The sequence below is a fragment of the Heterodontus francisci genome, chromosome 28, assembly GCF_036365525.1.
Source record: "Heterodontus francisci isolate sHetFra1 chromosome 28, sHetFra1.hap1, whole genome shotgun sequence".
Lineage (NCBI taxonomy): Eukaryota > Metazoa > Chordata > Chondrichthyes > Heterodontiformes > Heterodontidae > Heterodontus > Heterodontus francisci.
This window is the reverse complement of record NC_090398.1, coordinates 17,733,256-17,758,924: the sequence shown is the minus strand read 5'-3', so window position 1 is coordinate 17,758,924 and position 25,669 is coordinate 17,733,256. Positions and strand designations below refer to the sequence as shown.

At 41.3% G+C, this 25,669-nt stretch overlaps 1 protein-coding gene across 1 annotated transcript; it reads left to right on the top strand.

Annotated features, from left to right (window-relative positions):
• Positions 1 to 10,290: 10,290 nt before the first annotated feature.
• On the top strand, positions 10,291 to 18,552 carry LOC137345293 (probable G-protein coupled receptor 139). Its single transcript, XM_068008777.1, has 2 exons — positions 10,291 to 10,360; positions 17,648 to 18,552. Exons 1-2 carry the CDS (start codon positions 10,291 to 10,293, stop codon positions 18,550 to 18,552), a joined length of 975 nt encoding a protein of 324 aa, XP_067864878.1.
• Positions 18,553 to 25,669: the final 7,117 nt, after the last annotated feature.

Genomic DNA, 25,669 nt, shown 5'->3' with positions numbered 1-25,669 from the left:
CTATAATATAATGAAAGCAGCTGAAAACGTTCTGCATTGGCCTAAAATCAACAGTTTTTTCTTTCTTTTACCTCGTTCACACGTTTATTTTCCTGTATTTGTACTTTGCACATCAGTCCCCTGTCTCAGCCTACAGAATTAAAATATGGCAGGAGTCATTTGATCAGAGGTAGATCCTTTGTTAGTTTTTTTAAGGGGACAATAAACCGCACATCACATCTGCTCTGTTCCAACATTATTATTATGGCGGAAAAATATTCTCAACCTTGCATTTACAGGCAGTGATCGTCATATTAAAATATGCTTAGGATAAGATTCCTTCACTGTAAACATGGGGTGAACAAGTCTCCATGTTCAGACTGAGCAGAAATTTCCTATAATTATTTTTGATCCCCACTCCTAACTCTCTTCACTAGATTATGGATTCCACCCTCTCGCTGGCAACTGTCCAAATATAAACCCTAATGTTCGAAGCCTTGGTGTCATATTTGTCCCTGAGGTGGGTTTCCAAACGGATATTCAGGCCATCAGTAAGATCTCCTGTTTCCTCAACTGCTGCTGAAACCCTCATCCTGCTTTTCTTACCTCTAGACTTGACTGTTCCAACGCAGTCCAGGCTGGTCTCCTACATTGTACCTTCTGTAAACCTGAGATCATCTAAAAATCTTCTGCCCATGTCTCAACTCGCACCAACCCAATGTATCTATTATGCTTGTTCTTGCTGACTTTCATTAGCTCCCTGCCAGGCAAGGACTTCAGTATAAAATGTTCATCTCTGTTTTCAGATCCCTCAATGCCTCGCCCCTCTATATCTCTGTAATCCTCTCCAACTACACAAGCCTCTGCACAAATCTCATTCTGGATTCCTGAGCATCCTTGGTTTTAAGCTCTCCCCTATTGGTGGCCATGCCTTCAGGTACCTGGGCCTTAAGTTCTGCAGTTCCTTCCCTGCACCAGTCCAGCAATCTAACTCGCTATTCTCTTTGAAGACACCTTTTAAAACCTGCATCTTTCACCAAGAATTTGTTCCTCTGAGCTAATATCTCCTTGTGTGGTTCAGGGCTACATTGTGTTTCATAATGTTCCTGTGACGGTCGTTCAGCGGTTTGATTAAATTGAAGGGTTTATATACATTTAAGTTGTGGTAGGTGTTGTTGAGGTTAGTTGTCATTTTACTCCCGTTAGTCTGAAGGACATTGGGTCAGTTGCAAAAATCTTCATTCAGATGCTCATCCATTATTGTTATGGCAAATTTTGGACACATTGAGCCCGTAATAGATCGGTTTGGAGAGCGTGAGACTGAAGAAGAAAAGGTGCCATCAATCCTTAAAATTGTGTTACACTAACTGTCCAAATGCTCATATATTCCCATATTGAAATGGTTCATTTCTTTTTATCTTTCTCTCTTTCTTTCGCACTTTCCAATACCTCTTCTTTCTATTCATCTCTGTTCTGCCATTTTTTTTTGTTCCTTATTTATTTCTCTTTTCAGGCTTTTTTTTTTTGAAGAATGTATTTACTGAATGATTGAGGTTTTTTTGTTGCTCAGTACGCAACAATGCGAAGAAATGGTTTTAATTTCTGGCATGTTATCCAGTGTGCTAACAAAGATTTACTTTGCGGACTGTTTCTCCATAAAGCTCGCAAGCAGTGACAGCCATATAGAGATGCAATTTTTAAACGATCTTTAAAAAATAAAAATCCAATTTTACAGGTAAAACCGGTCACAAAATGCCTGACTGTCCAAGTCACATAAAGCACATTGGTTGGGAACAAATGGTGTTCTCAAAGGTTTTCTTCTGTCCTTCGAGCCTGTTACACACATTTCTTACATAATTGCTGGTCTGTATCTCAACTCCATCTTCTGGTCTTGGTGTCTGAGTGTATCTCAACTCCATCTTCCGGTCTTGGTGTCTGAGTGTATCTCAACTCCATCTTCCGGTCTTGGTGTCTGAGTGTATCTCAACTCCATCTTCCGGTCTTGGTGTCTGAGTGTATCTCAACTCCATCTTCTGGTCTTGGTGTCTGAGTGTATCTCAACTCCATCTTCCGGTCTTGGTGTCTGAGCTATTAATACCCTTATTGTATTTTTTAAAACCATTTAAAATTATTTACACAAACATATAATTTAATTCCATGAATAACTGTTCTTCTCACTGCAACTTTCTGTTAAAAACTGGAGAATTAAAACTCGCAGTGACAAGAATATATGTCTTTTTACAGAAATTATGGGAAGAAACCAGAAGATTTCGAAGGTGAAAATGCTCACCTGGGGGAAGAACTAATTTCGGTGATTTCATAAGGGTCCAAGCGAAGGTAAAAGGAAAACATCGATTGCATTGTAAAGCAGTAAGGGAGCAATGTAAAGCACACAGTGAAGCGATAATTCAATCGCAAACTAGGTATATTCCATTGAATGAAAAAGATAGAGCATTCCCAGTTAATGAGCCATGCGTGACAAAGGAAATGAAAGATAAAATGAACCATAAAAAGAGGCGTATTTTGGTTGGCTTAAATGGGAACCTGAAGCATTTTTTAAACATATAAGTGTAAGACGTTAGCTGGGCAGAACTTTTACCGATTAAGGACCCAAAGGGAAATCTGCATTAGAAGCAGAAGACATGACTGAAGTATTAAATGTGTTTATTTTTTTCTTTTTATCTATCTGCATGAAGGAAGCGGATGATATGATGGTTACATTGAAAGGAAGAGAGAGAGGGCAATTATGGACAGGAGAGCAATAGAGAGAGAACGTTTTCGAAAAGAAAAATAAGCCATTGCTTAAAGAAAGTCAGAAAGCTGGTACTGACGGGATGAATCCTAGGTTGCCAATGTAACTAAAGTTAGAAATAACAGAGGAATTAAGAACACTCATTCAATTATCATTGCATGCAGGAGTAGTGTTGGGGGACTAGGGAGTTGCTGCTGTTATGCCACTAGTCAAGGAAATGGAGCGGTATATGTTAGTAAACCATAGGAACAGCGGTCCAACATTGCTGGCAGCAACGTTATTGCAAACTATTATCAAAAACAAAATACATCCATTTGGGAAGCCATGGGTTTATTAAGGAGAGACAACGTGGATTTTCACTAAGCCAATCGTGTATGACTAACCTGATTGTATTATTTAAGGCGGCAGCAGAGAAGGTTGATCAAGACAGTGCAATAGAAGTTTTATCTCTGCATTTCGGGATGTATTCTACAATATGTATACAGGAGGTGCAGTAAGAAAGTGGAAGTCCATAAAAAAAGGAAAAGTGGCAACACAGATGCAACATTGGTGCAGTGAGAGGAATGTTACAGTTACAGAGATACAGCACTGAAACAGGCCCTTCGGCCCACCGAGTCTGTGCCGACCAACCACCACCCATTGATACTAATCCTACACTAATTCCATATTCTTACCACATCCCCACCTGTCCCTATATTTCCCTACCACCTACCTATACTAGGGGCAATTTATATTGACCAATTAACCTATCAACCAGCAAGTATTTGGCTTGTGGGAGGAAACCGGAGCACCCGGAGGAAACCCACGCAGACAAAGGGAGAACTTGCAAACTCCACACAGGCAGTACCCAAAATTGAACCCGGGTCGCTGGAGCTGTGAGGCTGCGGTGCTAACCACTATGCCACTGTGCCGAAGTAGACTCTGCATACCTCCAGCACATGCTCAGAGCGTCCACAAGACAGACTGACCCAAGATAGTGTCCAGTGTGTCCCACAGCCCAAGTAGTGCACTCGGCACAGAAGCCATTATGGGCCTGAAATGGCATCCAAAGCGCTGAAAGTACAGACATAAAGGAGCCGCAATTGTCAGACAAACATTCTGTTCGCCCTTTTGATTTCTGCGTTGTAGTGCACATGTCCCCTTTGTGGCATTTGCACAGTAATAAACAGGCCACAAATGTACAAGCAATGAATGGAAGTGTGCATAAGTTGTTTCAGGGATATATATGACGAATGGTTACTAAAAACCTTCCAAAATCAAGAGATAAGGCAGCAACTCAAGCCACAAATTGTCACAACATTTTGAAATACATTCAATGTTACAATACAACTGATGAAAGCCAACAACAGTCGTCAGCAATTTGATCCAACATGTTGAGCATCTACCAGTGTGTAACTAATCTTGGTTCAGTTAACGATACTTCACAGATTCTCTTATAAGTGGTGCAGAATGGCTAAATTGGGCCACTCACAATAATCATCCTAAAATATATTTTTTGTGTCTGTAACAAGGATGTGAAAGCTTCACATCATTTATTCAGAACGGTATGGCATAAATTAATTCCCAAAATTAGAAAATAACTGAACTCATAAAGCGTTCTTCATGACCTCAGGATCCCAAAGCAGTTCCCAGCAACAACGACCGCAAGAAACTGAATTTACAACCAGCTTGTAACGTTATAAAATGTCGCAAGATGCTTCGCTGGAGAGTCATCCAACAGAATTAAACACCAGAGCACAGTCGACGCTATTATAGCAGTTGGCCAACATTTCTTTAAACAAGGAGGGTTTAAGGAATGTTTGAAGAAGAAAAGAGAGGTATAGAGTGGGAGAGGTTCAGGGAGCGAATTCCAGAGCTTGGGGCTCAGGAAGATGAGGACCCGTCCTCCCATTGTGGAGCAAATAAATTGGGGGTGCTAAAAAGGCGACAATTAGAGCAGTACAACCTCCTCAGAGGGTAGTGCAGTTGGAAATATTGAAGACATAGTAAGTGATGAGGCCAAGGAGGGATTTGAGGAAAAGAATATATTTTAATAAGCTTGGTGTCGTTTACATCCTAGCCACTGTATGTCAGCGAGCCCAGATTGATGGTTCAATGTGATTTAGTGTGTGCAAAGACACAGGCAGCAACGTTTGCAATGATGTCCATATTATGCAGGGAGGAAGGTGGGAGACCAGCCAGCCACACGTTGGAATAGTCAAATGTAAGAATAAAGAAAAGGTATGGAAAAGTGTTTCAGCAGCAGATGAGCTGAGGCAGAGGGCGAGTCAAGTAATCTTACCAAGGTGGAAATAGGTTAAGTTGATGATTCCACAGATATGTGGTATGAAGTTTTGCTGGACAAGCACGCTGATAATTCAACGGCAGGGGAGAAGTCGAGAGAGGCGTTGGTGTGGCCCAGCTGAGTGTCGTCAACGCAGATGTGAAATCTGACGCTCTCAGTTTTCAGAAGATGTCGCCAAAGAGCAACATATAGATGAGAAATAGGAGGGGAAAAGGATAAATCAATTGGGAACGCCAACAGCCATGATGCAAGAACAGAAAGTGAAGATATTGCAGGGGATACGCTGGCTCAGATAGTTAGATAAGAGTGAAGCAAGGCAAGCATAGTCCTAACTAGCTGGACGTCGCTGGATGGGCGTTAGAAGCTCATGGTGCGGTCAACTGTGTGAAAGGCTGCAAACAGTTCGAGAAGGACAAAATGTAAAAGTTTACCTTTGTCACAGTAACATGGAATGTCATTTGTGACTTCGCTAAGAGCCGCTTCAGTGCTATGGCAGTCGTGGATCCCAAATAGGGCGATTCAAATGTGTAAAGATTGCCAGGGAATTTAGCGGCAGCAACAGGTTCAAGGGCTTAAGAAAGGAAAGGGAGGCTGAAGACGGGGTGTTAGTTTGCAAGGACGAACTATCAAGTTTTGTTTTGTTGTGGAGATGTGTGATGATGGTAGATTTGAAGAAGAGAGTGACAACATATGAATGAGGGAATATTTACGATATCAGCCGACATGTGGGTGAGAGGGAAATTGTGCGATCAACAATTTAGAGGGAATATGTTCAAAAAGAGAATAGGGTAGGCATTATAGTCAAGATAATGTCTGAGTGACATGAGGGACGTTAATACAGAAACTAGAGAACGATGTCAGTTCATGGTTCAGGCAGAAGAATGCTTTACAGGGAGTTTGAGCCCATTGGCTAGGGGAAGGGAGGGAAGTGGCAGAAGTACCTAATTGGATGATCTTAAATTTAGTGGCAAATAATTCCATGAGCTTCTCGCACATGTTTTCACTCATGCAGGTGGAGGAAACACGGGAGAGGGGTAAGAAGCCATTTTGCATAGAAAAGAAGCCAGAGCTATCCTTGCATTCCAGGATGATAGTGGAATAATGATTCATTTTAGCAAACACTTTAGATAGTGTTTTATCTAATCCAACCAGAGCTGATGGTGAATAATTAAATCAGTTGTCCATGATATCCTTTCACGTCTGCATCCCATGGAAATAATGATGAAGTGGTGTGTAGTACCATAACAGGAATAACGGGTAGGGTGAGAGAGCAATGGCTTTTGTGTGGGCTGTGCTAACAAACGTAGGGAGGAGGGTGCGGTTGATTGAACTACAGAAACATTGTGTTGAAAAAAGGGGCAAAGTCTAAACAGATGAGTTTTGGAAAGTGCAGTTGCAACTGAATCGGGGAGTTTTTTTTTTACCAGACACAGACACAGCATGAAGTTGGGAGTTGTGTGTGCAGAGTTTACAAGGATTAGATCAGAGATTGCCTTATCTATGCTTAGTATAATGGGGGTATTGAGGCCATGTGAGTTGACAAGGTGAAGGATGATCATGAATATAAATTGGGCAGCTTATGTGGAGGAGATTGAGGACTGAAAAAAGACAGTGAGTTCGAAATGAACGTGCGAGACAACGTGGTCATTTGAAAACTGAGGTAGGAATTGCCAAGCATGAGAAGTCACAGAGTGTAGTGTCATATCAAGACTGAGGCACACATTATTTTGCCAGATGAACATTAAAATTTCAAATTGTAAGCATTCACTGGAAGGGATTTTCAGGGTACGAGCAGTGTTGGAACAGTGAGGACCCAGTCGTTACTTGCCCAATACACAGAAGAAGTGGTCAGAGCAGTTTTATTTACATGACTGCCTGGCTGTTGCAGAGAATTCGAACTTCCAACAAAGGATTTGAACTCAGATAATGTCATATGATAATGGAGTAAAAATCTCTCCTGGAACTGAAGCAAGAATTACCGCCTCTCGTGCCTGCCTGTTCCATCCCCATCCCAGGGAACTGAATCTTGTGAAAACACATGAACTGCAAAGAGAGAGAAAAGTCTCCTACATGAAGAAGGTTTAAGAAGAACATTGAGCCCCGACGAAATAAAGACTACTTAAAAAAGACTAATCCGTGAGCTAGAAGCACAGTTACAAGATATTGTCTGAAACTGCTCCACCTCGTCTTTTCTTCTCTTTTCTGTCCCTTTTTGCATGTGTGTGTCGTGTCAGAATGCCAGCCTGGGCACGTTGTATATACGTAGGCATGAACCATATTAGAGATTAAGTTAAGGCTTAATAAAATGTCACCTTTCTTCTTTAAACCTGAGAAAGCCTATGTGAATTGGTTTCTTTGTCTTATAACTGGAAAACTGTGAACAAGGATTCACCAAAAGGGGAGCTCAAAACACAATGTGTTTAAAATTAAATTCTGTTACACGTGGAGACTGCAAAAGACCTCTAGACAATTTTCTCACCTGGTCTTAATAGTAGAAACAGAGGGAGGAAAGCAGGAAAGATATCATGGTCAGATTTTTAAGGTTCTTGTGTGGGTGATAGAGAACAAGGATATTAAGTTCACTCTTAATAAAATGTTTTTACTTTTGTAATATAGGCAAAGAAGCGTCCCACAAATATCAATGAGAGAAATGTCCACTTCATCTGTTTCAGTGATGTTGGTTGAACGATACATATATGCCAGAATATCATGGACAACTTCGCCGATCTTCTTGAAATAGTTCCATGGGGCTTTGCACGTTCCCCTGAGAGGGCAAATGGAGCCTCACCTGAATTTCATTTGAAAGACATGTTGTGTCCAAATAAAAAGGCCATTTTGTCAACAAACAGGTGACTATGCGCAAATCAGTATGTAAGGGACCAGCAACATAGTGCTATGTTACTGGACTCCTAATTCCCATCTGGCGACATGAGTTCAAGTCCTACCAATGAAGCAGCTGCACTTCAATTCAGTTAACAAGTCGGTTGGAGATTAAATGCTAGAAGCAGCAGTGCTGACCATGTAACGGCTGGATTGTCGTAAAAACACAGCTGATTCATTACAGTCTGCAGTGTAGCCTATAAATGACTTCAGAACCACAACGATGTGTTTGTATTTTAACTGCCTTCTGAAATTATCAAGCAAACCAATCAGTTAAGAGCAACTAGCTATGGTCAATAAACACTAGCATTGCCAGCAATGTCCCCATCCCATGCCTTTGTTAATAGGGAGTCTAAATGGGTTAAAGAGAATACTGTGGCCAGCTCTTATAGATGGACCAAAGGGATCAATGTGCATAAGTTGGCTAGACGGACTGAAAAGCGTAATGTGGATAGGTCGGCTTGACAAGTGAAACAGAACAGCGTGGATAGATGGGCTGAATGGCATATTGTGGATAGTTGGACTAGGGGGACTGCGGAGAGGTGATCTAGATGGGATGAAGGGAACACTCTCGTTACATGAGCTGAGGAGAACACTGTTGATCGAGATGGACCAAATGTCTTCTCCTGCCTGAAAGCAAAATGTAATTATGTCGCAATGCGCAATATCTAAATCCAGCTAAATCTGTTCCAATTACAGATTATGGCCACAACAACTGTGTATAACCCTTAATCTTGTCTTCGCAAGACTTCAATTTAAAAATAAAAAATCACCATGCTGAAAAAGCAGGAACAATCTTGATCTTTGTAAATGTGAGGGACTGAATTTCTTTTAATGAGTGCTCAGGATCTGGGCAATGTTGACCAGACCCCATTTGTCGACCATCCCGCGTTGCCATTAAAGCTGAGCTTTCTGTTTTAACTTTGCAGTCCTTGTGGTGATGGTGCTTCCACAATGGTGTGCCATGCAGGCCCCCAGCTGCCAAGATTGAGGCACACATTATTTCGCCACATTAACATTAATACTTAAAACTGCGTCTGGGAAGAAAACAGGTCCTATCACACAGAATTGCCAAGCCCCTGACTGGAAAGACATTAACATAGTAACAGATAGTACTCGGAACGGCCAAAAGGTGCCACTCCCTGCTCCTATTTAATACACACTGGAATTTTCATTACCAGATGTTGAAGGTGGAGAGACTAGCATTCCAAGTTAACTGCTGCAATGGCCCAACACACAAACAGACGTGGTCAGACCAGTTTAAACACATGACTAACTGACTGTTGGAGTTTTTTTTATTTGATCTTGCAACAGAGAATGGCATCTGAAAAAGCTCTTTGCCTTTGGACTGAGAACTTCGGTCTCTTCTGTCTGCTCTTAGCTCTTTCTCGTGGATATGAAGACCCATTGAAGACACGTGAATCCCGAGAGAGAAACGTCTCTTACATTGAACAAGGTTTAAGAAGAATACTGGGCTCCAACGAAAAGCAAGGCTAGTTACAAAAGGACTACAGTGAGCTCGAAGCACATGAAACAAGAAACTCTTCTCATATTGCCTCAAACCTCTCTATTTTACTTCTACTCTTTTCTGTCCCCATTTACATGTGTGTATCACATGTGCATGCTGGCGTGGACGTGTCGTATATCTGTAGGCATTAACCGTATTAGAGCTTAAGTTTAAGTTTTAAAAAATTCCACATTTCTTTTTTAAACCTAAGGAGGCCTGTTTGTGCTCATCTCTTTGCCTTGTCATTGGAAAGCTGTAAACGAGGATTCATTAAGTGGGAGCTCTAAAGACAATACGTTAAAAAAAATTAAACACTGATACAATAAGCCCAGGTGAAGGCTGAAAAGACCCTTAGACACTTTTCACACCTGGTCGTAACAGGTGGTAAAAGTGGCCTTCCTGGTATCTGACCAGTGATGATCAAGGAACAGTGATCAATGTCGCTGTCAGAATGATGGTAAACTCGAAAGGAAATGTTCAAATTAATTTGCTGAACAAAGCCCCCATGGTAAGTGTTCACACGTCTGCGTCCATTGCACATGAAGCTGAGTTAGAAAAGGTGTAGTGTATGTTCATTTAATAATATTACTCTAACAACAGCTGCGTTTCTACCATCAAACCTCATTTTTTTGGTTCTGAACAATGTTATGGTTGTTTGTTTTGCAATTGTCCTTAAACGTTTTATACTTCTTTGGAATAATCTTGGGAATAAAAGTGGTGCTTGACTGCTTGTTCAAGTTATTGTAATTAATGTTGCTTGTTATCCAAACAGGCTAATTGTCTCACTGGAGGTTTCCCTTCAATATAAATACTGTTTGCTTTGAACATATTATGGAATCTGGTCAGTCATAATCACTGAGCTCACACCAACCGTCTGTTCTCACAGAAATGGGGTACCCGGTAATCTTTCAGATAGAACGCATTTACTACCCTGCTCTGGCAGCTATTGGCGTTATTGGTAAGACTTTAGATCCAGTATTAACCTTGCAAACAAATATTTCACTGTTACTGCTCTTGCCCTTTGCTGAACTGTAGCATACTTGCCTTGCTCTGTGCATTACAGATTCATATGAACAGTGCTACTAGTTGATCCAATAGCAATTTTGCTGTTTACTGCAGGAGGTATAATTATTAAACTTCTAATGTATCTTCATCTCCAATTTAGCATTATTTCTGAGTTCTTTCTCTTTGCGAACTGCTGTGCAATCTCACTTCCAGAGAATCAAATGATGAATATCCATTAATTAGATTATTCAGCTTTATTTCATATAATGGTAATTGGAGTAGATGATCAATATAGAACAATAAAGTTTCAATTTCTGCTGTCATCTCATATATGTATTTCTTGTGAGTGCTGTAAGTTAATATTTTGTTTGCATTCATTGAAAAATGTGATCAAGTGGACTTTCTCTCATTTATTATGGTTGTTAATGATTCTATTCTGAGAACAGTAAAAAGTAAAATGGTACAGTATTATTTTGTATCATCATACATTGCAACCCATAGATACATATTTTGTTATTAACTTAGAGATGAGAGCAACCAGATTAACACTATCCAGATTTGTTCATATACATCACTGGACGTGTGTTTTATTTTCTTCTATGAATAATCATGCTCAATGATGACTGTCATCAACAATTGTGCAGTTCTATAATGTGAGTGGCAAAAATTCATCTCGGGTATGTCGCAAAACTGGCTGTATTGGATTTTGTGCTTGTTGTATGCAGCATCCGATATCCAGGTTCTTTGCAATCAATTTCATTAAATATCACGCACTGCATATTATAGCAAATAATCCGATACCGCTCCTCTTTTGCCCTAAACTAACACAGCATAAAAATAATTCTGCCTTTTTTGTTAGAATAGAGTTACGGCAATAACCTCTTCAGTGACTGTTTTTGATTTGTGGGCGTCGCTGGCCAGGCTAACATTTATTATCCATTCCTAATTGCCCTTGATAAGGTGGTGGTAAGCTGCCTTCGTGAATCACTGCAGTCCATGCTAGGAAAGGTGTTCAAGGATTTTAACCCAGCGACAGTGAAGGAACGGTGATATAGTTCCAAGTCAGGATGGTGTGTGGCTTGGAGGGAACTTACACGTGGTGGTGTTCCCATGCATCTGCTGCCCTTGTCCTTCCAGGTGGTAGTGGCCGTGGGTTTGGAAGGTGTTGCCTGAGTAGCCTTGCTGTGTTGCTGCAGTCCATCTTATAAATGGTACACACTGCTGCCATTGTGCATCAGTGGTGGAGGGAGTGAATGTTTGTGGACCGAATGCAAATCAAGAAGGTTGCTTTGTCCTGGATAGTGCCGAGCTTCTTGAGTGTTGTTGGAGCTGCACCCATCCAGGCAAGTGCAGAGTATTCCATCACACTCCTGACTTGTACCTTGTTGATGGGGGAAAGGTTTGCGGAGGCAAGAGGTGAGTTTCTCGCCACAGGATTGCAAGCTTCTGACCTGCTCTTGTGTCCACGGTATTTATATGGCTACTCCAATTTAGTTGCTGGTAAATGGTAACCCCCCAGGATGTTGATAGTGGGGGATTTAGTTATCGTAATGCCGTTGAATATCAGGGGAGAAGGTTATATTCTGTATTGTTGGAGATGGTCCTTGCACTTATGTGGTGCGATTGTTACATGCTGAATATCAGCCCAAGCTTGGATATTTTCTAGGTCCTGCTGCATTTCGACACGGACTTCTTCAGTACCTGAGGAGTTCCGAATGTTGCTGAACATTGTGCAATCATCAGCGAGCATCCCCACTTCTGACCTTATGATTGAAGGAAGGTCATTGAGGAAGCAGCTGAAGATGGTTGGGTCTAGGACAGGACCCTGAGGAACACATGCAGAGATGTTCTGGAACTGAGATGATTGACCTCCAGCAACCACAACCATCTTCCCTTGCATGAGGCATGATTCCAACCGGCAGGGAGCTTTCCCCCGATTCCCATTGCCTCCAGTTTTGCTCGGGCTCCTTGATGCCGTACTCGGTCACATTCTGCCTTGATGTCAATGGCAGTCACTCTCACCTCACCTCTTGAGTTCAGTTCTTTTGTTCATGCCTGAACCAAGGCTGTAATGAGGTCAGGAGCTGAGCGGCCCTGGTGGAACCCAAACTGAGCGTCACCGAGCAGGTTATTGCTAAGCAAGTGCCACTTGATAGCACTGTCAATGACACCTTCCATAACCTTACTGATCATTGGGCGTAGACTATTGGGGCGCTAGTTGGCCGGGTTGGATTTTTCCTGCTTCTTGTGTACAGGACATACTTGGGCAATTTTACACATTGTAGGTTAGATGGCAGTGTTGTAGGTAATGAAACACCTTGGCTCGTGGCCTGACTACTTCTGGAGCACAGATCTTCAATTATATTGCTGGAATGTTGTCAGGGCCCGTAGCCTTTGCAGTATCCACCGCCTTCACTCATTTCTTGATATCACACGGAGTGAATCCAATTGGCTGATGACTGGCATCTGTGATGCTGGATACTTCTGGAGGAGGCCGAGATCGATCATCCACTCGGCACTTCTGCCTGAAGATTGTTGCAAATGCTTCAGCCTTATCATTTGCACTGATGTGCTGGACTCCCCCATCATTGAGAATGGGTATATTTGTGGAACTACCTCCTCCTGTTCGTTGCTTAATTGTCCACCACCATTCTCGACTGGATGTGTCAGGACTGCAGAGCTTAGATCTGATCCATTGATTGTGGGATTGCTTAGCTCTGTCTATCTCATGCCACGTACACTGTTTGGCATGTAAGTAGTCCTGTTTTCTGGCTTCACCAGGTTGACACCTCAGTTTGAGGTATGCCTGCTGTTAAAGCTATAAACATTCACGTAGCACATTACCTGTGAAATCAAGAGAAACCAAAATAAAATGTATAGTGTATGCACCCTCTCAAATTGTTGTCCAATGGACACACGTGAACATAAGGTAAGACCTAGCAAGTAGTAGTCCAACCCAACAGCATTGCAGCGATTGAGATGGAGTCTTACATTGTTCCACACATCTGTTTCTCCTTCTTGCTTTTAATGATTCAACTACAAATCTGCAGTTTGGCCCAGTAATTAAAAGATTTTGAGGGAATCTTACTTGTGCACCTTAATCCATATCAGCAAAAACATACACCCGCGCAATTTGCTTTCAAATTTGGTTTAGGACCAAAGCTGTTGTTGAAACTTTACATCACCTCATATTCTCAGTGCCAGGAAATGCTTCTTTCAATCATTAATCGAAATTATTTCATCAGGAATCTCTGAAATATTGAAAACATTGTCATGCAGATCCCCATCTGCCATGAATGAGGCATATTAATTTAGTCATATGAAAACTGATTTTAAAGTGTTGTTGAAGTGAAGAAATGACTTGTTTGAAGATCACCAGAATCTGGGTTGGAAGGATATTTACATACAAAGAGACGATACTTGTGGAAACAAAGGACTATCCCCTGCTCCAATTAATCCAAATGGATTTTGATCAACAGACATTGAAGGGGTAAGGAAGCACATTCCAGAGACTGCTAAGGTAATACAATTCACAAATCTCGCAGGACAGACTGTTCCAAATAAGGAGCTTTTCACAGGACTAACCTAATTGACAACCTGGGGCTTTTGAATTGTGCCACTGAGAAAGGAACAGAAATCAGTGTGCAACTGAAGCTGGAAAAAGGAAGCCACTCTTTCTCTCCTTCACTTCCTCCCAAGCCACCAGACCCATGGAAGACACGGAAACCTCAAGAGAGAAAAAACCCCGACCTCATAACAAGTTTCACTGGGCCTCAACGAGTTGCAGGACTTACTGGCAAACCAAAGACTCCTCAGCAAATGCAAACGGCAGTAAAATTGAAACCCATCTATTGCATCAGTCATTTCCCCTTTACTCATTTCTACTTTTTCTCTCGCTATTTGCATGTGCATGTTTATCATGTATGCATGTTAGCATGGCTGCGTCTCATCATCAGATTCGTTAACCGGGTTAGAGCTTATGATTAATAAATTTCCATATTTCTTGTTTAAATCTAGGGAAACGGTCTGAATTATTTGCCTTACAATTAGAACAGTGAACAAGGATTCACTGAGAGGGCTAAAAACAAGGTGTTTTAAAATGAAATTAAAATTAATATCATTTTTTTTCATTTGAAAATTGATGAAAAAATGTTCTGGTTAAACCAGGCAAAGGCTGAGAGGAACCTCTAGATCCCTTCTCACCTGGTCGTAACAACATATACTGAATATATTTAATGCATAGCAAAATAATTAATAGGATCAATAAATATGTAAAAGGTGACTTGTTCCCAAACCAGTTTACCAGATGCATGGTAATTAAATGAGAACTTACATTTCATATTCATTTTGTGGATGTGTTCCTCGTTGGTTGGAATGGCACATGTTGCCCATTCCGAGTGTGCTCTGAACAGGTGGCTAATTTTAAAAATACATTTCTCTGTTTTCTACAACCTGTCCAGAAGCAGATTTTGATTTACGTTTGTCATTTTTTTAAAAAAAGAAACCCTGATGGCTTATTTTTCCATTCTTTCAGTTTGTGAACCTTGATATTTAAAGAACAACAACAAAACTGTAGTTAAAGTTTGAAAAAAAGATGTTATGCTTATTAACACACACTCTTAGACTCAGGAGGGGATTAACTTTGCAACGCACGCACATAAACGTATAACACAAGGTAAAGGCATCAAAACGGTCAAAGGAATTTACCAAGTAGAAAATAGCTTAATTACAAACTAACGGGGGTCTCAGTTGAAAACAGAGTCCGATTTGTTTTTCCAACTAACTCAAAAGTATAAAGCTGGAATTAACCGACTGTAAATGCCGAGTTGAGGAGAAGTGGTCAGAAATTTCTCTTTAACTTGCTTCTTATGCACTTTCGGAGATAAGCTGAGGCAGTTTGGATTCCGATTCTACCCTTTTAGATGAGTCAGAAACTGGCAGAGAACTTTGACAAATTTCTTGCTACTTTTCAGACTGTGGCTTTGGACTTCGCCTTGTCGGCCATGGAGACAATGAGGTGCACGCCTTCAAGGCAGCTGTTTCTCGTAAGAGCTATTCTCTTTCAAGTGACATTGTTTCAAAATTAGACATGCTAGAAAGGGTGGTTTCTAGGTCATGTGATTTCAAGTAGCGGTCCCACGTTCTGTTGTGAAGTAATCTTCTCCCCGCCCTCCCCACCTCCATTTTAAGCAAGTTGAACACAGTGGCATTTCAACATAACATGCTGTGGATATTGACAGCATACAATGACACCAAAGTGCACACAAATACTATAATTTGCTCTTGTTTTTCATCCATTCGTGACAAAGCGCCCTTGAGAAGTTGGTGGTGGGACTTCTGCTTAAACGTCTGTAGTTCGTGACGTGAATGTGTTCCACAGTGCTGCATTTTAGTCATTGAGAAGACTGAATGTCTATCTGGGTCATATCAAAGGGTGATTAAGAGTTGACCAGACAGAATAAGAATGGCAGATTTCCTTGAATAAAAGATATTCGTGAACCAGTTGGATTTGCAGGACAATCCAATGCCATCACGGTCACTTATACTGACAACAGTTTTTTGTTTTAAATTTCATTTTTTTATGCGGCATAGAAAGAGAGCATCTGTTCCATCTTTCCAGTGCCTCTGACAGAGCTATCAAATCGTCTACTTCACTGCTCTTTACTCATATCATAGCCCTGCAATGTTTTCCTTTTTTTCCGTAGAAATTCAAAACGATTTTGAAAGTTACAATTAAATGTGCTTCCTGCAGCCTTTCAGGCCATGCATTTCAGACCATAGCAATTCTCCAAGCAATAAAAAATTCCCAATCCGCACTCCTTTTTTGCGAATTATCTTAAAACTGCATTTTCTTTCTCCTGTTACTCCTGATGAGGGGCACATTTTTTTAATGCACTTCTAAAACTCTTCATTGCTTTGAAATCGTCCATTACATCTCATTTTTATCGTTCTTTGCTCCAAGGAGAATGATTTCAGCTTCTCACTCTCTTCACATATTTGAAATCTTCCCTCCCGGCCCTATTCTATTAAATCTCAACGGTTTCCTCTCGTTAAATGCTTTGGATCCTTCCTGAATAGTGGTGCTCACAAATGAAGACAATACACTAGCTGATGTACCTGAATTGTAGCTGATTATATCTGCAAACTGGCATTGAATTTCCGACTACTCCATTAATATAATCGCGATAAAAACACTCCTTTTATAAATTATCAGCCATTCCTGTCTTTCTATTGCTGCTTTTATGCACCTTACCTTCTCCTACCTCCTACCTGTCCCTTCCTCCAACTGTCTCCTCAAATCAATGCACATGTATCAATGTGGCTAGTAAAAGTGAGAAAGAATGTTACCCAGAGACCTCGGCCAATGACACAGCAGCCAAATCCCCTACACTCGAACTTCCTGACCCACCCTCCCTCCCCCTTCAAAAACCCATGAGTATGTCGAGTCTAATGCCAAGATGTCGAGCTGATCCATTGATTCACTCTCACTCGTCTGTATCTTTGCCTTTCGTTAAATTCCCCATAATAATTTCAGTAATCTTCAAACAATCTGTTTATCCTATCCAATTTAATGTCATCTTCTGATTGATTTATTTCATTGTTCATTATAATCTATGACTTTGATTGTGGTTGACTGCTTGCTGTGACTCTCGGTTCTAGCCACCATACCCCAGTCAAGGCTGCTTCAGCACTGGAATCAGAACAGAAAAAGGAAACAATCCAAATGCTGAGCTTCAGGCATCTCAGCTGTGGGGAGAGGTGGAAGAGTCTGGGATTGTTAACTTTGGAAAAGGGTAGACAATGGAACGATTATTCAATAATTCATGATCCTTTATTAAATAGATAAAGATAGCTGGTTGATTCTAGTTGCCGACCACACATTAGCAGCTCTGTTGAATTTAGTTTAACTCAATTTCATCACTTGCCCACGTGAATCATTCGACGATGACAACCTTAAACTAAAATATTTCAATCCATTTTAGATGTATTTTATCTCCTTCATATAATGTTTCTATTCATTCTTGACTTTTATTGCTAATCTTCTGTTTTTGCTTCATTGATTGCATGGTATTTTTGTACTCCTTGAAATTTCAAAGTGTTATTAGGCATGAGAATGATCTGAGAACAAACATTAAAATAGATTCAATTACTGCATTTGTATCATTGTAAACCTATTAATCTGATGCTTTTGCTGTGATTTCAGACCCTAAATGAACCTGCTTCACTCTTTTTCTTACAGTTAACTTAGTGGCAATTGTGATCCTGAACAGAGGGAATTGTGGCCTGTCGAAATGCATCACCCGCTATCTGGTTGCAATGTCTGCAGCAGATCTACTGCTCGTCATCTTGAATATTATACTGAATCGAATTAATAATATTTATTTCCCGGTTAGTTTCTTGTTCATCACTCCTGTGTGTGCGGTGAGAGTCGTCTTGCTTCTTGCAGCCCTGGACTGTTCAGTCTGGTTCACAGTCGCTTTCACATTTGATCGGTTTGTAGCCATTTGCTGCCCGAAGGTAAAACCAAGGTATTGCACTAAGAAAACTGCGGCTGTCATTATAGTAGTTGTGAGTGTTGTCAGCTGTTTGAGGTGCATTCCCCGGTACTTTCTATTTGTTCCTTTAATTGTCATTCACAACGTACCATGGTTTTGCATCGTAGCCCCAAACTATTATACCTCATTCTTTTGGACAGCGTGTGAGTGGATTGACAGTATTATAACACCACTGCTTCCATTTGTTTTCATTTTGGTGTTCAATGCACTGACTGTCAAAAATATTATAATAGCCAATCGACTCCGGAGAGGGCTCCGGGGCCATGGAAATGGACAGAACCATATTGATCCAGAAATGGAAAATCGAAGGAAATCCATTATTTTACTCTTTGCCTTGTCCACCAATTTTATACTGCTGTGGATTACATATGTTGTACATTCTTTGAACTGGAAGGTTAGAAACTATAATTATGCAGATAAAAATCTTAGCGATCCCATTTATGTTGCTCAGCAATTTGGATATATGCTGCGGCTTCTAAATTCTTGTACCAACACCTGCATATATGCACTAACCCAGGATAAATTCAGGGAGGAATTAAAGAATGGGGTGAAATATCCGTTTGTTCTCATCGTTAAATTATTTAAATAACAATATCATGTAACTTGCAACAGGTGCTGCATTTCTAGTGCAACAACTCAGAGCCATTTCTGATTGCATTCCAAATGTCACAGTACTCAGACTACCAACTTTGAGCTATGATTGGCAGACGTGTCTTCAAAGATGTGGGCCAAGAATCTGGAATCTAACACCTTTCCTTCTCCATCTCTCTCTCTCTCTCTCTCCTTCTTTAAGAGCTTCCTTAAAAGCCCCTTTTAACCCTGCTTTTTTCAACCCGGCCAGTACCTCATGCTTAAGCTTGGCAATCATTCTAGTTGGTTTTTGCCTCTATGCAATGTCATATTTTTTAACCCCCGCCCCCCCCCCCCAGCCCCCCAACATTAAAGCAGCAAATATTGCTGTAGCCTTCTTTTGAATTATATAATTTTTACAACATAGAACGAGGTTCCATCACACCTATCCTGGCTTCCTGAAACAATAGTCCATTTACCCCAATACTCTACTGCTTCTTCACACTCCTTAACTGTGTCTTTTTGCATTATCCCTCAATATCCCTTTTCATTCTTTTGCTGTTCATATTTAATTGAACACTTCTAATTTCTCACTCATCAACCAGCAAAAATAATGCCCATATTTACTTAAGTTATTGAACAACCAGCGATGAAGGAATGGCCGATATATGTCCAATTCATTTGGAGGGGAAATTGGAGATGACAGTCGCTGATGCTATTGCTTAATCATAGTGTGTGCGGGGGAGAAAGATGCTATTGACGTCATTTTGCTGAGCTCCTGCAGTGCCTCTTGTGTTTGTATATACTCCAGCCACACTGCACTGTGAAGTAGGAAGGATGACTGTACAGCCTTATTACAGTGGAGCCAAGTAGAAAAATTGCTCTTTCCTGAATTGTATTCACCTTTCCGAGTGATGTGTTCTTCATCACACTGCAAACCTGAGCCTTGTATGTATTGGGTAGGATTTCAGGTGTCAAGATCTGGGCCACTCATTGCAAAATACCCAACTCGTGACTTGTCAAGATGTTTACACTGGGGAGAAATTTTCTAAATCTGCCGTGTGAAAGACATTTTAATACATCCAATCGCGTGATGGCCACGTTTCTAAGGCTGTTTGCTGGTTCTGCAGCTTGCCTTTCAGCTTCCCCTCATGTGACTGCTGCAGGCCTTGACACATTTGTAGGAAGTCTCCAGGCAGATTCTGAAATGGCTTCAATAATCATCAAGCTTTGACAGCAATCTACGATTGAAACCTGGACTAGGGAAATCAGGCTCTCTGACCTCAACAACATGGAGGAAGGTGCTTTCACGCAGCAGTCGGAGTTGCCGGTCCTCATGTTCCACTTGCTCCTCTCCACCATGCCCCGTCATTCACACTTTGTGCTGCTTTGCTGCTGTGTATCTCGGCCTTCTGTGTTTAATGCTTCTTATAAATGAATGTCTATGGAATAACTTGCAGTGACAGAGTCCTGGTTGGGCTACAGCTACGATTTTACAACGGCTACTTCATGACAAACCAGAAGGGGAGGAGGCAGCTCTGAGTAGAAGCATGGAAGGATAAGAAAGAATTGATACTGGGAGTGTTAAGCTGGCATGACAAGCACATTATACGGACAGCTTCTCATGTATGACCATCCTTCAGATAGCACATTAGATTTCAGTGTACTGGAGGGCCTTAGGAAACAGCCCTCTGCTGGGATTAACTTTCCAAATCCCAGCCTCCTTTCACTTGTTCTGCGGCCTTCTTCTCTAATGGGGCTAAGGACCCTGTTCAAAGATTTTCCATGTCTCATTGCAAATGGCTTTGATTATATGTTGTCTTCTCCTCTAAATATGAATCTAATAATACGCTGAGCATTGCTCGGTACCAAGTCCATGTGAGAAAGGAGCTGGTAAAGCCGAAAGGTGGATCATTTAAATGGAGCAACATGCAACTATGTAAGCATGTACTGTGGCATTACTGAGATACAGAGAAGACGTCAAAGAATGAAGCCAGGAGACGTTTGAAATGCTGCCAAAGAATGCAAATTGGGAGGGACATTGAGATCCGCCAAACAATCGGCTGCTCCTTGATGAAAATCATCGAGTCGGAAGAGCAAACCATATGCGGTGCACCGCATGTGACCAGGATGGGATCTTGGAGATGACGCTGTTTCTAGAGCTTGATGTTTGCGTTTTTCGGGGGCAGAAGTCACAGGACAAGGAGTTGCTGTCAAATGAACCTTGGTGTGTTGCAATTGTCGTTACAGTTTAGCAAAAGAATGTGGCGATGAGACAAGCAAAAAAAAACGAGCAAGTTAAGTGCAGAGAAGAGATGTCCAAATGTTTGCTATTGCGTGCGTGTCAACATCCATTCGCTGTCTGTCTACCCCTTACAGAATTCTGGTTTAATATTTAACTCCGTCCATGCCCAAGCTTTGAACAAAATGTGCAAACTATAATACACAGGCATAAATTAAACAATGGTTTAATAGCACTATTCGCCATTGGTAGGCAGGATGAGATAGTTCATTCGAGCTCAGGCACGTAAGGTTTGAAGTGGCAACTGATCGTCATAGTCATAGAGTCAAAACGGCACAGACGAAGCCCATTCAGCCTATCGAGTCTATACCAGCTCTCTGTAAAGCAGTCCAATCAGTTCCATTTCCTCGCTGTATCCCCGTAGCCCTGCAAGTTTATTTACCTCAAGTGCCTATCCAATTTCCTTTTGAATCAATCATTATCCCGATCATTACACGATCGCTGTGCGAACGAAGTCCTTTCTCATATCCCGCGGCATCTCTTGTGCAGAGCTTTAAATCTGTGTCCCTTGGTTCTTATACTATCAGCTAATGTGAACAATTTCTTTCTTAATCTTGTACACCTCCAACAAATCTCCATTCAATCGCCTTTGCTGTAAGGAGAGCAATCACAGTTTCTCCAATCTAACCATGTACCTAAGATCCCTCAACCCTGGAACCATTCTGGTAAATCTCGTCTGCACCCTCTCAGGGACCCTCGTATCCTTCCTCAAAATTGATGACCAGAACTGTTTGCAATATTCTAGTTGCAGCTTAACAGAACTTTATGAAGTTGCAGAATAACTTCACTGCTTTTGTACTCAATATTTATGAAGCCCAAGATCCCATATGCTCTGCTCTCGACTTTCACAATATGTCCTGCTTTTTTCAAAGATTTATGCACATGAACAGCCACGTCCCCCTGTCCCTGTACACTATTTCAAACTATGCCATTAACGTTTGTTATGAATGCTAGATTTTGTAACATTATTATGTTTTACCAACTGTGATATTAAACGTTTATGATGGAGTCCCAAATGTTGGGAAACATCACATAAACTCTACTAAGGGACAAGTCATATCAAAGGTTTGTTTCTTTTAGTTTTGGAAGATGCAAATGCACCGAGCAACTGTTAACCTCTGGGAACAATGAAAGGTCCAGGTGGATCTATGAAATCAGACTTCTGGAATTCGCATACTGGAGCTGGACAAGAAGGTATTGATTTTTGTGTTCAGAAAAATTTAACAGATTTTGTGAAGGCAGACAGACTGTAAGAAGGGAACCCAGTGGATGTAGACTTAAGGAAGATAACCAGCAGTGGCGGCCTCGAGCAAGATAGAAAGAGGAAGTGCGGGGAAGCACTTGCTCTCAGAAGCCTGTTACAGTGAAAGTTTGCGAGCACTTGCACCTGGTTTGAAAGTTGAAACTTGTAAAAAAGTAGAAGACCAGCAGGATCACCAGGAATCAACTTACTTAATGATCTCTTGGTTGGAAGAGCTCGGAGAAGTGAGCAAAGAAGACATTGATTATTTACAATTATCTGGGAGATCCAACTCATTCCCACTGGAATGATATTGGGTCTTTTAACTGCATAGGATTTATGTAACAATCAGGACTCTCCAATCCTCTGTCACCTCGCCCTATTTATTTCCTCTCCCTCCGTCCCCTTTACTTTAATATTATGCCAATCGATACAAAGTCACCCAATATCACCACACTGTATTGCTTGCACGTCACGGTGATCTTCCTGTAGATTTCCTTCGCTCTTGTCCACTTTATTCACCATGCATTGCGTGTTTACATGCACACATTTTAAATGCAGAAATGAATTTGCAGAACAAAGCAACCACAACTAAATGTTTACACGTCTGCATCCATTGCTCATGAATCTGGGTTAGAAAATGTGAGTGTATGTTCATTCAATAATATTACTCTAACAACAGCTGCATTGCTACCATCAGAGCTGATACTTTTTCTTCTGTTCTGAAAAATATTCCTGTTGTTTGCTTTGCAATAGTCCTTAAAATTGATTGTACTGCATAACACTCTTTGGATTAAAAGTGGTGCTTGACTGCTTGTTCAAATTATTGTAATTAATGTTGCTCCTATTCCAATCAAGCTAATTGTCTCACTGGAGATTAATCTTCAATATAAACACTGTTTGCTTTGAACATATTAGGGAATCTGGTCAGTCATAATCACTGAGCTCACACCAACCATCTGTTCTCACAGAGAATGGGTGACCCGGTAATCTTTCAGGTGGAACGCATTTACTATCCTGTTCTGGCAGCTATTGGCGTTATTGGTAAGACTTTAGGTCCAGTATTAATCGTGTAAATAAATGTTTCACTTACTGTTCTTGCCCTCTGCTGACTATAACATACTTGCCTTGCTCTGTGCATTAAAAATTCATATGAACAGTGCTACTAGTTGACCCAATAGCAATTTTGCCGTTTACTGAAGAAGGTATAATTATTAAACTTCTAATGTATCTTTGCCTCCAATATAGTATTATTTCTGAGTTCTTTCTCCTTGCAAACTGCTGTGCAATCTCACTTCCAGAGAATCAGATGATGAATATCCTTTAATTAGATTATACAGCCTTATTTCATATAATGGTAAGTGGAGTATGATCAATATAGAACAATAAAGTTTCAATTTCCACTGTAATGTCATATATGTATTTCTAGAGAATGCTGTAAGCTAATATTTTGTTTGCATTCATTGAAAGATTTGATCAAATGGACATTCTCTCATTTGTTGTTGTTGTTAATGATTCTATTCTGAGAAGAGTAAAAAGTAAAATGTTGCAATATTACATTGTATCATCATACATTGCAACCCATAGATACATATTTCATTGTTAACTTAGACAAAGCAGGAAAGTTATGCGTGGAGTCAGAGAAAATGGGTGAGATTCTAAATGAGTACTTTGCATCGGTATTCACCGAGGAGAGGGACATGACGGATGTTGAGGTTAGGGACAGATGTTTGATTACTCTACGTCAAGTCAGCATAAGGAGGGAGGAAGTGTTGGGTATTCTAAAAGGCATTAAGGTGGACAAGTCCCCAGGTCCGGATGGGATCTATCCCAGGTTACTGAGGGAAGCGAAAGAGGAAATAGCTGGGGCCTTAACAGATATCTTTGCAGCATCCTTAAACACGGGTGAGGACCCGGATGACTGGAGAATTCCTAATGTTGTCCCCTTGTTTAAGAAGGGTAGCAGGGATAATCCAGGTAATTATAGACCGGTGAGCCTGACGTCAGTGGTAGGGAAGCTGCTGGAGAAGATACTGAGGGATAGGATCTATTCCCATTTGGAAGAAAATGGGCTTATCAGTGATAGGCAACATGGTTTTGTGCAGGGAAGGTCATGTCTTACCAACTTAATAGAATTCTTTGAGGAAGTGACAAAGTTGATTGATGAGGGAAGGGCTGTAGATGTCATATACATGGACTTCAGTAAGGCGTTTGATAAGGTTCCCCATGGTAGGCTGATGGAGAAAGTGAAGTCACATGGGGTCCAGGGTGTACTAGCTAGATGGATAAAGAACTGGCTGGGCAACAGGAGAAAGAGAGTAGCAGTGGAAGGGAGTTTCCCAAAATGGAGACTTGTGACGAGTGGTGTTCCACAGGGATCCGTGCTGGGACCACTGTTGTTTGTGATATACATAAATGACTTGGAGGAAAGTATAGGTGATCTGATTAACAAGTTTGCAGACGACACTAAGATTGGTGGAGTAGCAGATAGTGAAGGGGACTGTCAGAGAATACAGCAGAATATAGATAGATTGGAGAGTTGGGCAGAGAAATGGCAGATGGAGTTCAATCAGGGCAAATGCGAGGTGATGCATTTTTGAAGATCCAATTCAAGAGTGAACTATACAGTAAATGGAAAAGTCCTGGGGAAAATTGATGTAGAGAGAGATTTGGGTGTTCAGGTCCATTGTTCCCTGAAGGTGGCAACGCAGGTCAATAGAGTGGTCAAGAAGGCGTACGGCATGCTTTCCTTCATCGGACGGGGTATTGAGTCCAAGAGTTGGCAGGTAATGTTACAGTTGTATAGGACTTTGGTTCGGCCACATTTGGAATACTGCGTGCAGTTCTGGTCGCCACATTACCAAAAGGATGTGGATGCTTTGGAGAGGGTGCAGAGGAGGTTCACCAAGATGTTGGCTGGTATGGAGTGTCCTAGCTATGAAGAGAGGTTGAGTAGATTAGGATTACATTCATTAGAAAGGCGGAGGTTGAGGGGGCACCTGATTGAGGTGTACAAAATCATGAGAGGTATAGACAGGGTGGATAGCAAGAAGCTTTTTCCCCAGAGTGGGGGATTCAAATACAAGGGGTCACGAGTTTAAAGTGAGAGGGGAAAAGTTTAGGGGGGATATGCGTGGAAAGTTCTTTACGCAGAGAGTGGTGGGTGCCTGGAATGCGTTGCCAGTGGAGGTGGTAGACGCGGGCACGATAGCGTCTTTTAAGATGTATCTAGACAGATGCATGAATGGGCAGGAAGCAAAGAGATACAGACCCTTAGAAAATAGGCGACATGTTGAGATAGAGGATCTGGATCGGCGCACGCTTGGAGGGCCGAAGGGCCTGCTCCTGTGCTGTAATTTTCTTTGTTCTTTGTTCTTTATTGACCCTGTGCCAATTAGCTCGTGGCTCAAGTAGTAATCTGGAGATTATTACCTTTTTGGTTCTGCTTTATAATTTAGCCCCTAGCTGCTCATATTCCCTCAGCAGAACCTCTATCCTCGTTCTACCTATATCATTGGTACTTACATAGACCACAAAAACTGGATCTTTCCCCACCCAGTACAAGTTCCCCTGCAGCCCTGATGAGATATACCG

Bases quoted from the DNA above. Each gene is read 5' to 3' on its own strand.
- LOC137345293 (XM_068008777.1), top strand. From the start codon at position 10,291: ATGGGGTACCCGGTAATCTTTCAGATAGAACGCATTTACTACCCTGCT. The intron at 10,361-17,647 runs GTAAGACTTTAG...TTTTTCTTACAG, and splicing joins GGCAGCTATTGGCGTTATTG to TTAACTTAGTGGCAATTGTG.